The sequence below is a fragment of the Austrofundulus limnaeus genome, unplaced genomic scaffold (assembly GCF_001266775.1).
Source record: "Austrofundulus limnaeus strain Quisiro unplaced genomic scaffold, Austrofundulus_limnaeus-1.0 Scaffold1098, whole genome shotgun sequence".
Taxonomy (NCBI): Eukaryota; Metazoa; Chordata; class Actinopteri; order Cyprinodontiformes; family Rivulidae; genus Austrofundulus; species Austrofundulus limnaeus.
Window position 1 is genome coordinate 90,721 of NW_013953500.1, and position 12,887 is coordinate 103,607.

The 12,887-nt window shown below is 38.6% G+C and overlaps 2 protein-coding genes across 2 annotated transcripts in view; one reads left to right on the forward strand and one right to left on the reverse strand.

The window, feature by feature from the left end:
* ube2l3b (ubiquitin-conjugating enzyme E2L 3b) overlaps positions 1 to 8,225 on the reverse strand; it is an 11,122-nt gene extending 2,897 nt beyond the window's left edge. The window contains exons 1-3 of the mRNA XM_014030659.1: positions 8,146 to 8,225; positions 3,411 to 3,506; positions 3,121 to 3,307 (exon numbers count right to left, since the gene is read on the reverse strand). Coding sequence (XP_013886113.1) covers positions 3,121 to 3,307; positions 3,411 to 3,506; positions 8,146 to 8,172 — 310 coding nt within the window. The 5' untranslated portion in view covers positions 8,173 to 8,225. The remainder of the gene's footprint in view (positions 1 to 3,120; positions 3,308 to 3,410; positions 3,507 to 8,145) is intronic.
* A 4,051-nt stretch (positions 8,226 to 12,276) lies between these two features.
* Positions 12,277 to 12,671, forward strand: LOC106534136 (tripartite motif-containing protein 35; the record flags this gene model as incomplete). Its single annotated transcript, XM_014030656.1, is given in 1 exon segment — positions 12,277 to 12,671. A coding segment is annotated over 1 exon segment (395 nt), but the record flags the coding sequence as incomplete, so codon positions are not given.
* Between the last annotated feature and the right edge of the window lie 216 nt (positions 12,672 to 12,887).

The window sequence follows — 12,887 nt, forward strand, 5'->3', positions numbered from 1 at the left end:
CACTGTATGTTAGTGTTTCCTGTACATACTTTACTTATATTTGATCAACTTCTGAACATTTGTTTTTGGGCAGGTGACTTTTGGTGTGTCAGTTGCCCCACAGCGCAGGTAAAAAATTAAAAAATTTGATGAACCCTGCCACCAAGATTTTTGGTTGGTTTTCGAACCCTGAAAAGACCACAAATGTCAGGGGGTTCAAAGTTTCAGGGGTATGAGGCTATTTTGAAAAAGTAGGGGGCTGACCAAACGATTGATCAAAATTAGAATACCCGTAATGCATTTTCCTGGCATTTCAAACAAAGCTGGGAGGGTATTTGAAGAGTCTAAAATCAGCAGTTTTATGAGGACAATTTGTATTTTTTTTCTATTTTGTGTTAAGTAGTAGTGAGTTATTCTTTGTAAGAATACCTGTGTATCATTTAACAAGACTTTACACTTTACTTTCATTTTTATTGTTTCATCTWCCACTCACAGCTTGTGGTAAGAATAAAAAAGTCTGCTGAATATTTAAGTGACATTTCAATAAGTAAAAAATAATCACAGTACTAAATATATGAACAAGTGAACAATGTGAACAATAATTTAAAAAATAGCTCAAGAACTTCATCAACTCTTCAAACGTGACACTTGGATCAGATGACCTAAAAGATATTGAAGAGAAGTCAACAATTTAAAAAAAAGTCTTAAAAATCAGATAAAAATAGATGTGCCCCATCTTTCAGTTTAGGGAAAAAAATGTCATGTTTTTTCAGTGATTTATTGGTCCCTAAGTGAACCCATGTATGTGGAGGAGGAGTGAGCAGACGGAGGGCAGTTGACTGAAATYAKMCTGYCTGCACTGRGTTAGACAGGAGAAAAACAATGCTGCATTCCCAGAACACAAATATCCAATATCCAGCAAAACTCATTTAACAAAGTAGTGACTATTAGATATTAAATTACCGGTACTTCTAATGGACCAGCAGGTTTGACTATAGGAGCACAGTGTTGGGTTAATGGAACCACTTAAAACAAGTCTCCAAGTCCAGGAAGGTGGGAAGGCTTGCCAACTACACCACTGAACGAGTCCACCTCAGGAAYAATTCAGCTTAACAAAAATAAATAAATAAAATAAAATAAAATAAAAAACGACCTATCAACAGACAGAGCCAGAAGAATGACACAAATATTAACTATAACCCAAAATTTAGGCAGCAGACACTATGCATGATGGGAGTATCCTGGAAGATATCCTTCCAGTTTTTAATGTGTTGAACAGTTCTTAACCCAGTTTTAGTAGTTTCTACAATCTTCTTAGATGTTTTCTCTGCTTGATACTGTAATGGAACTAATACTTTTATGTTTAAGCTAGTAATTCATGACATCCTTTAATGACCTAGGTTTTCATGACATGCTGCTCATCTGCAGATAGAATGATTAAAGTCAGAACAAGGTCTGCTAACAACAGTCATTCTTAGATATCACTTKTGTTTATCTTTGTGTTTTCCATTGACCTTTTATCAAATCTTGCTAAGATGACATAATGGTGTTTGTTAATATATATATGAGGCCTCTCGAGAAACAGTGAGCAGTGTGGAGAGACAGTGACAGAGAGAAGCAGAGGTACAGAGACAGGCCAGGTTGTTCTCTGTTTCCTGTTGTTGCAATAAAACTCAGCTGATCATCACACAGAGTACCTTCATTCTTGGACCACGTATTTCTGTCTTTGTTAAATAAATATTGCCATAACAGTACCAATGATTTGACTCTTCTCAAACAGACTGACGTCTTCTCCACGACCACAGGACGTGTCTTTGGTTGTTTAAGAAATGAGAAACAACTCATTGAACCAGTTGGGTTAAATAACTTGTTGCTGAAAGATAATCAGCTCTGCAGTAATTATCCAACAGGAGGCTCGTACCTGTTTGCTTAGTTAAATCCAGGTGGTCTTTTTTTTTTTTTTTGGCCAGTCAGTGGCCAAACTGTTTAATGGCACATTTGACCTAACCATTGAAAAAAATGGATAAAATAAGAAAAAAGAAATATGGATGAAAAAAGAAACATGAAACATAAACATATAAAACATGTAGTGTTTATGTAGATTTAGTACAGTCCTGATTCACACGTTTTTTCCATATATTAGTTCTTGAACAGTTATTTTCTGAAGTGGTAAATGCTTGCATCGCAACATCATCTATGTTTGTAATTACATTTCTTGAAATATAGTGTTGTAAACAACACAAAGTGTATAATAACAATAAACAATAAATCCTGTTCATTTCATGATTTATTAGCATGACTGTGGTTGTTATATCCTTAGCTGAAAGTGGGGTGTAGTGTATACAGGGCCTCAGTAGTCCCTCTTCCCTAATGACTGTCAATAAATTACCAAAAAGACAACACTGGAGAGTCAAAGATTGGATTATTTTAGGTACAGTTTAATTTCACTGTACAGACTTGTGCAATGACAATAAAGACTATTCTATTTCTTTGTGACCAATACTAAACTCCTCTCAAACTGTGTTACCAATCAGACACAGATTAGCACAACTCTTTTTACCAGATTTTAAGACATAATAAWTTTTTGTGCAAAACTGACAATTTTTAGGTTACAAGACCCAAGTGTCATGTTTGTAGAGCTGATGAAGTCGAGCACCSGTTCTTGAGCAATTTTTAAACTCGTGTTAACATATTTTAATGTTAACTTGTTCATATCTTTACCCTGAAGTCTGCATACATTTGGTACTGTGATTATTTCTAYATTATTATTAAAATGACATTTGAACATTCAGCACAGACATTTTTYTTCTTACTTCACCCCAAGCTGTTAATTGTAGAAACAATAAAAAAGAAAAAGAAAATTTAAAAAACCTTGTTAAATGATAATAGGTATTGTTAAAACAAAACCTCAACACTATTTAAAACACACACAAAAATAAAAGACTTAATGTTAAGAAAAATACACAAACGGGGTTTTGTGCCCTCTTAAAGCTCACTCTGCTTTGGCAGATCATCAGCACATTCTATCCTCATATCACCACCTCTACCTTAGTGGTCTACCTTCACACTAACTAATCCAAATGAGCGCACTGCACCCTTTCCTTCAGGAGACCACTCCCATCCATCCCCAGCACCACATACCTTGGTCAGTTTTGGTAGCGGGTTTCCAGTTCTCTGCACTGATGACAGGCAGACACACCTGACCCTTTTCATCAATGTTGGGGTGGTAGATCTTTGTCTTGAAAGTGATTTTGGGAGGCTTGAAAGGGTACTCGGTGGGGAAAATGATTTCAATCCTGAACGCACCTTTGTCATATGGAGGGTTGTCCTGAAACGTCAATAGGAACGTTGAAGGTCAAAACAGAAACTGAAGGAAAAAATTAGTTCATACCTGAATTCATGCAAAAGAAACTGAAGGAAAAGTCACTCACGGGAACAATAAGACCCTGCCATGACAAAAGGTTTGATTCCTCGACTTGAATGTTTCTGAAGTTTTTCATCCCAGACCTTCGAATCTCTTCAAGTTCCTGAAAAATAAACAAACAAAAAAACTGTCAGTGCAATCCAAAATAATCTCAGTAAGCTATCGTATTCATTCGTGTGTAGTACAATCTTGGGTATAACACAATCAGCATTTTTTGAGCTTAAAAACATAAAAAAATCTAATCAACATTCATGAATGAAGCCACCACTCATTTCAGACAGACTTCAGGAGTTTTCAGCCCTGTGGGGTGCGCCCCCTGGTGGAGAAACGCACTTGTGTGGGCGTGTTTTGCTGCAGAGCTGTGGAGGACGAGCAGCAGAAGTTAGGGTTGGGCATAATCGTATCGTGTGCAATTAATCGCCAGAAAAACATTAATCGATTATTTTTTGGCACTTGACGATTAATAAGATTAATGCCACTCAGAGCTCCTTTCCGCTTCAACTATGACAAACATTAAAAAAAGTTCTGCAATTTATTTATCAACACAATTTAAAAATTGATGTACAGCCTGGAGTCTGTAATTTTGACACAATTTGGAACAGATTTTTATGAAGAACAAATCTTTTCCACTAAATTGGTCAAGTAACTAGGACATAATAAGGGTGTCCAGGGGATTAATCGTCAAATTAATCGTTATCGGCCAAATACCACAATTAATCGTGATTAATTTTTTTGCCAATATTGCCCAACCCTAGCAGAAGTTTAGGGTCATGATGTCACAGATGTACTTTTAAGTATAATTGCTGAAAATGACATGCAGTCTGCTCTGTCACATCATGGCATTATTTGGTGAATAATGTCATTTTTCCTAGCCAAATTGTAGTGTACCAGGTAAATACATACTCTTGGAAAATTGAGATATTTAGATATATTGTGTTTGGGCAGCATGGCAGCTCAGTGGTTAGCACTGACGCCTCTCAGCAAGAAGGTCYTGGGTTTGATCCTCAATTCRGACCTGCGCAGTTTGAATGTTCTCCTTGTACCCGCGTGGGTTTTCTATGGGTATTCTGGTTCCCCCCACAGCATAAAAATATGTACAATATGTGATAAACAAAACCAAAAGCACGAATTGTGAGTGTTGTTGTAGGACAGGGGTCACCAAACGTTTTGAGACTGAGAGCTACTTCAGTGGTACTGAGTGACAAGAAGAGCTACTTGTTCACATACATTTGCACAACTCACCTTATAGTAATAATCACATATGTGTGTATATTTGACTACCTGGTTATGGCCTAATGTTAAAGACTCCTAGTGATAATTTTCAATAATAATTTATTACAATTATTAATTATAATAAGTGATCAGTGAAGCAGCAGAGTTCTCAGTTTGAATCTCTTTTGGAGCAGACAGACATTTAATAAGAAAACATGATTTATTTTATGTTAATCTGAATCAGTTTAGTGTTGTTTGTAAATATATTTGACAGTTTTGTAGGAATGAACACGTAATGTTTGTTCAAAATAAACCTGCTTCTTATGACTTCTGTAACATGCTTTAAAGAAACTTATATCAGTAAAATCCTCAAATCGGTCTGTGTTGATGACTCTCGCTGTAATACTAGAGTAATATCACTGATAAGGTAACCACACCTTTTCTCTCCCTCTACTTTGGACTTTTGAAGTTTTCTTTCATTCTTGTGAGCAGTGCACTGCACATTAAGTCAGATGGGCAGGAGCCGGCAGTGTTGGTTTTTCAAAATAAAGTAAATTTTAATGTTTCAGGATATTTAAATTCATTTTGAAACTCAGATTATGGTTATAATAAGTGCACAAACATAGGCTTTAACATAATATCCAATAGCAGGGCTCATCGATTCCAGTCTTTGAGGTCCACAGCCCTGTATGTTTTACCTTTTTTCCCTTCTCTACCACACCTGATTCAGTCAGTGAATTACCCAAGTAGGGGGGTCTCTGYAGACGAGTGGGCGTGTCACAAGGAAAGGCGATTCTAAAGCAACACACCTGATTTGACGGACTTTGTTAAAGGGACACACCTGACTGGACAAGCAAAAAAGGGACGACACCGTACGGCACCACCTGATTGGACAAGCACAAAATGGGCGTTACTGTACGGCACCACTTTTTCTGAAGAACCCTATTTGGGTCACATTTCTCCTGGTTAACCTTAGTGTTGGGGTCAGGGTCAGGCTGTAAAGACATCAAGCAGGATCTAAGGATACCRTCATGTAGGCCTCGTAGCCCACAGTGTTTATGCTTTTGACACACCCACTCTTGTGACACACCCACTCTTGTGACACGCCCACTTTGATTCCGCAGATAATCCCTTCTCGAATTACCTCTTCCGAGTTCTGCAGAAGCCTGATAATCATCTATTCATTCAAATCAGGTGTGTTGGAGCAGAGAAACAAGTAAAACCTGCAGGGCTGCGGCCCTCGAGGACCGGAATTGATGATAGGTTCACAGGTTTCTGGTTTTTAGTCAGATGGTCAGAGTGATTCAGTCATTATGCAACTCTTTAGACTCRCAAAATAAACACATCTACTTATTTCATCACACTTCAGCAAAACAAACAAACAAACAAACCAAAAGAAAGAAACAGGTAAAATGTATATTGACCTCCGAGGTGTTGCCTTTGTCAAGTTAATTAAGAACAGTTTATGACAAACCAGTCTGATGACAGTTTAAAGCTATAATGCTGTGAAAATGTGCTATTTTTCAGTGGTTTTTTTTGTTTGAATTTTTATACTTCTAACACAATTTCTGTTTCACAAATGATTGTTTGTGGGTTAATGCAAGTTAAATTCATCAGGTGTATTTTTTATTGCATTAGAAAACAGCAACTATCCTTCACCTTTAATCATACCTAAATTCAGTGATCAGTTACAGAAATTCTTCCATTAAAGTTTGGAATACCTCAAAGCAGCACTTTTGCACTGGATCTCMGCCCCAACAATTGCTTCAACATTATCCACCTCTTGATTTCCTCACCCTAAATGACTACTTCTGTTGACTCTTGTCTTTACAGTTTTTAGTTGCCATTTCTTAAAAAAAACAAAAAAAAAAAACAAGAGAATAACTTTCCTTTTTTGCTTTAAACCTGGAATCTCTTGATTCCTATGGAAAAAAACACCACATTCACCAAATTAAAAATGAAAAAGTTCCTGATCTCATAATTATGAGATCCTGATCTCATACGAGGATTTTAAGCAGGTACCATTCCTGGATGTGTATCTGTTTAATGCCGAATGCATGAGTGCCCAGAACAAGTTGTATAATGTTTTCCACCAGAGTTTACTAAAGTTGTAGAGAAAGAAACAGGAGGAAGTGTGTGCTTTTTACATACAGGACATAATTTAAGCATTTCAGAGGCATTAGCTACTCATACTGTAGCCATAGCATCCTGTACTGCAGGAAGAGAATGAATTCCAGTACGTCRGAGTGGGCTTTTCACCTGAACAACTGAAAGGAAGATACCTGTGTAATGTCGATATACTAATAATAATGCCATTTGTAATGTTCTGTTCTGACTGTACTGAATGGGACTCTTATTTTGAAATATCCAGTTGCTGAAAGCGGGAGTACCTCTACCAGGTGAGTGCTGGTGTTATGTTTGTGACGGAGCTGATTAAACAYAACTCCTGTAGTCTGGGGTGCAGGTGGGTTTATTAACAAACCGGCACACAACACCATCAACATTAAGTAAACTTAATACATCCCTGTGTTTCATACCCAAGAGGAAATAAACACATAAAACGTGATAGTGCAGTCATTGTTCACTTTTCCTGTAGTGTAGATCAGCTATGACTCTCCTTAATTTTTCTCATAATTACAAGATGGGGGATTTCATTTTGGATTTCATTGTTCTTTCTCTGATTCTATTCTATTTGGGGATCATTTTGTCGACTCAATTTCTGTTGCATGCTGACAATGTCCAACATGTACTCATCAATGTACAAATAACAACTTGTAGTTGTTTGTGACCAACAAATCCTGACTTGTTAATTTATTACAATGACTTTTATTAGTGAATGTGATTTTAGTATTTTCTTTTAAACCACACACACAATAAAAACATATGACCAAAATAATAATAAAAAATCTAACTAAACATTGAAAAATCGAGTATTATGACAGCTATTGTGGCTTTAACTGGACTGCAAGAAGGGATCATTAAAAAACACGGTTACTGTCAGAGTCCAACAAGGAAACAACTGGTTTATAGCATAAATATAGCACATTAACAACCGTGTGTGTCTAACAGCTAACAGGTAAAACTAACTWACTAACTCAAAGCAACAAACTGAGTAACCACACGGTAAACCATCTGTTCTCAGTTAACGTCTGGATAGCACTAGCTGATTAGCTAACTAGTTAAACTGAGATACCGTCGGGATCAAACCACTTGACCAGGTTGTCCCGCTGCTGCCCTGCTGTTTGGTTTKGACAAGCACTCATCATACAGATGATGGACATCTTTGAAAGATAACTATGAACTCTGTAGCCTTATTTACCGGTGTCTTTCTAATTCGGTCGGTTCGRTGGCCAACAACAGGAACGTCCTGTTTTTATAACATCGTGGCTTCAGAGGGTTACTACTTCAGTCCTTACAGAGAGAAAATGTTTTAATCCTTCTTAATCCGAGAAGAAAACGCGCGTTTAGTCATCAAAAGTCCTCGTGAAAAAAATTAAAACAACTTAAATCAACGAGACATTAAGATTTACCTTAGCTAGCCTCCTGCTGGCCGCCATCTTGAAAATATTGAGGGTTCCCAGAATTCCCTGCGCGACAAAAAAAAAAAAAAAAAAAAGGTCCGTCGGCGTCGGCCCATCATTACATGATTCATCTCCATGCATTTTTTTTTCAGAGTTGTAAAGTAACTAAGTACAAATACTTTATTACTGTACTTAAGTAGAATTTTTGGGTATCTGTACTTTACTTTAGTACTTATTTTCAGCCTACTTTTTACTTCTAATCCTTACATTTTTAAAAAAGGCAAGAAGTAGAAAGTTGTTAGGCMTACTTTTATTTCATTTCATTATATTCAAGTGCAGTATTTTATGATAGTTTTAGTTTCTAATTTCGCCTTTTATTMATTTGTTCCCACTTTTACTGTGTCTTGTTTTCATTTCAGTGCAATAAAACACTTTTAAAAACAAAATACTTAGTCAGACACTTGTTGATTATTTATGCACACCCACAGAACACCGCGGTCACAGACAATGGAAGTTCTACTGCCATCAACCAACTGATAATAGCTTTTGTTCTGCTTGCAGCATTCCTTCAACAGTGATTCATCCTGCTGTGGTTTGACTGGGCCTTCAGTGTTCACAGGGCATCATGGCGGAGTCGAACGCTCGCTCACTTGCTCTGTTGCACGCCTTCAAACAGGTGCTGTTCCATAAAGCAGAGGTTCTCAAACTGGGGTCCCAGGACCCACAGGGGTCCTCAAAAAAATTTGGTAAATTGTTAATTTTGGTTTTTCTTTTAAAAATGCATACAGGGAACAATGCACTTACATACTAAAACAATCCAAAAATAACATTCTCATAGCATTTAGGGGTTAAAATAATCATTTTTAAATCAGCATGAAATTAATGAGGGAGTCCCTGGAAATTTTTCACCCTTGAGGGGTACCCAGAGCATGCACTTTTATTGTTCTCCTTCTRTTGGACTTAGGCTGTAAAAATATACCTCAGTTACAATTAAAATTATATCAACCATCAAAAAGAAACAATCCTGTTTATGTTCTTAAAACATTTCAGATCTCCATCCTACGTTATGGCGCCACTCACAAAGCACCTTGTTTTGAACGGTGGTCATGTTTTCTGAGCCACTAGGGGTCACTATATCTGTACTGAACAAACCAGYGTGATTAGAACAAAACATGTTTAATCTGCTTAATTTTAAAGCCTGAATCTACACTGAAATCTAAATAATTTGAAGATCCCAAAATTTTTTTTAATAAACTGGACTTCAAGAACATTTCTTTTCTCAAATGAGACGTAAATTATCTTCAGGGATCAAGAAAGAGGTTTAGTTTGTTAGGATGTTCTGAACGACTGAGAATTTACTGCAARAGTTTAAATCTTCTTTAGTAACCAAATTCAAACTTGAACTTTCTTTCATGTGAAATAATATGTGAAGAAAGAAATCTCCAATATTCCCACTCAGGGGGACCACCACCCCAAGCCGTATTTCATGTGTCGCAGCAGGGTAGGCTGGGTCTACTCTATGTATTGTCTGTGGGCTGAAAGCTCTGCTCCCTATGGTGCTGAGGCGGGCAGTGGGTATTGAGAGTTGGAGGGAGGGGGCAGATAGAGCGGGAGGGTGTGGAGACTGAGGGGCCAGCTTGTGGATAGCTTTGAAAGTGTGTGGGAGAATTTTGAAGATGATGCAGGATTTAACTGGGAGCCAGTGGAGCTGTTGTAGGACTGGAGTGATGTGGGCAGAGGATGAGGTTTGAGTGATAACACGGACTGCTGAGTTCTGAACCATCTGTAGTTTGTGGAGGGATTTATTGGGGAGGCCAACCAGTAGAGAGTTGCAGTAGTCGATCCTGGATGTTACTAGGCTGTGTTCAAGGATGACAGTGGAGCGGGAGGTGAGTGAAGGACGGAGATGGTTAATGTTGTGGAGATGAAAGTAGGCAAATCGAGTCACATTGTTAATGTGGGATGTGAAAGAGAGTGTGGTGTCAAGGATGACACCTACATAGGTTCTTGACCTGAGGCGAGGGGGAAAGAACAGTTGTTGAGCGTGAAGAGAAGATGTTGGGATTTGGAAATGGAGTTTTTTGTCCCAACAAGGAGGAGTTCAGTTTTGTTATTGTTTAGTTGGAGGAAATTGTTGGAGAACCAGTTGTTGAGCTCACTGAGGCAGTCGGTAAGAGTGGAGGATGGTATGGTGGAGTTCGATTTTGTTGAAATGTAGAGCTGAGTGTTGTTGGCATTAGAGTGGAAATGGATACCAAATTTCTGGAAAATGTGTGGAAGCAGATACTGTAGATTATAAAAAGTAGAGGCCTGAGTACAGAACTTTGGGGAACACTGGTGGAAATGGGTGAAGACTGGGAGCGTAAGGACTTGAGCTGTATGAACTGAGTGCGGTCAGAAAGATATATAGCCAGTCCAGGGGAGTGTCTGAGATGCTGATAGAGGTTAGTCTGTTGATGAGGATAGGACGAGAGATGGTGTCAAAGGCAGAGCTCWGATCAAGGAGGATGAGTATTGACATAAGTCCTGAGTCAGCAACAAGAAGAAGATCGTTAGTAATTTTAATAAAAGCAGTTTTGGTGCTGTGATGTGGTCGAAAACCTGATTGAAACTGTTCAAAGAGGTTATTGCTGGCGAGGTGCGAGTGAAGCTGATTAGCGACGACCTTTTCAAAAATTTTGGAGATGAAGGGCAGATTAGAAATGAAGTTACTGAAGTTAGTCGGATCTAGACCGGGTTTCTTTATTATGGGGATGATGGCAGCCAATTTAAAAGCTGTGGGAACAGTTCCAGTCATCAGAGAGGAGTGGATGATGTTAGTGATGATTGGAAGCAGAGAGGGGAGGCAGAATTTAACCAACGCTGTGGGGAGCTGGGAGGAGGAAGATTTGGACATCCTAATGATGGCAGAGACGTCAGCAGCAGAGGGGAAAGTTCTATATAGATATCGGGGGCAGATTTTGGCCCAAGGTGTTGGTGTATGGAGCGGATTTTTTCAGTGAAGAATGACATGAGGGAGTTACAGCAATCAGTAGAAAGCATGTCAGGGGTAGAGAGTTGGGAAATGAAACTGTGCTGTTGAGGAGAGAGAGAGAGTTGGCCTGAGTAATACCTTCTTTGTACTTTAAGGTGTGGTTTTTGTACATTTCTTTGTGAACTGTAAGTCCTGATTTCTTGTAGAGTCTGCGGCCTTGCGTTTTCATGGAGCGAAGTTCTGAGGTGAAACAAGGAGCARAGGTGGAGAAGGAGACAGACCAGGTTTTAAGAGGAGCAAGAGAGTCGAGGATGTTAGTGAGACCATTGTTGTAGGTGGAGACTAGATCATCTAGGCTGGTAGAGTTAAAGGTGGAGAAATTGTTATTAATCTGAGAAAAGAGAGCCTCTCGGTCACTGGTTCACTGGTTGTAGTTAAACTATCCAGATAAATCGCACCTCCTGTACACAGTGAATTGAATTGTGGTTGAATGAGAGGTATAAATTCCATTCTGACTCCCTATTGGTTTGTAGGATCCATCACATCTGTATGACACAAATCACATCAGACTTCAGCAGGATGTATCAGACCTATGCAGTCCAGTATGAAGATGACCATGGCAGATATACAGATGCTGCTCATTAAATTAGAATATAATGAAAAAGTTGATTTATTTCAGTAACTCCATTAAAAACGTGAAACTTCTATATTATTTCCATTCAATAAACACAGACTGATATATTTCAAATGTTTACTTCTTTTAATTTTGAGGAATATAACTGACAACAAATTAAAATCCCAAATTCAGTATTTTGAAAAAATAGAATATTACTTAAGATCAATAAAAAAGAATTTTAGAAATGTTGGCCAGCTGAAAAGTATGAGCATTTACAACACTCAATACTTAGTTGGGGCTCCTTTTACCTGCATTACTGCAGCAATAGCATGGAGTGGATCAGTCTGTGGCTCTGCTCAGGTGTTCTGAGAGCCCAGGTTGCTCTGATAGTGGCCTTCAACTCTTCTGAGTTGTTGGGTCTGGTGTATCACATCTTCCTCTTCATAATACCCCATAGATTTTCTATGGGGTTAAGGTCAGGAGAGTTTGCTGGCCAATTAAGAACAGGGATACCATGGTCCTTAAACCAGGTACTGGTAGCTTTGACACTATGTGCAGGAGCCAAGTCTTGTTGGAAAATAAAGTGGTTCCTGTAGAACAAGCAGTCAGAGAGCTGAAGGAGCAGCTGAGATCTGACTTAAAGTCTCTGCAGGATAAGAGGAACAAACACAAACATGTGGAGGAAACATACAATGATGTGATCCAACACCACAAGAAGCAGCTGCTGTCCACAGAGAGACAGATCAGAGCAGAGTTCAACAAGCTCCACCAGTTCCTGAGAGAGGAAGAGGAGTCCAGACTGGCAGYTCTGAGGGAGGAAGAGGAGCAGAAGAGGAAGACTGTCAGCAGAGAGATGAAGAAGATCCAGGAGCAGATCTCCTCTCTGTCAGACAGTATCTCTGCTGTTGAAGAAGACATGCAGAAAGACAACGTGTCCTTCCTCAGAAATGTGCTTCTGGAAGAATGGTCAAAAATCCCCAGAAACACTCCTAAACCTTGTGGACAGAGGAGTTGAAGCTGTTCTAGCTGCAGAGGGTGGACCAACATCATATTGAACCCTATGGATTAGGAATAGGATGTACCTTAAGCTCATATGTGAGTCAAGGCAGGCTAAACAATACTTGTGGCAATATAGTGTGGCTAAAAATGAATATCAAAATG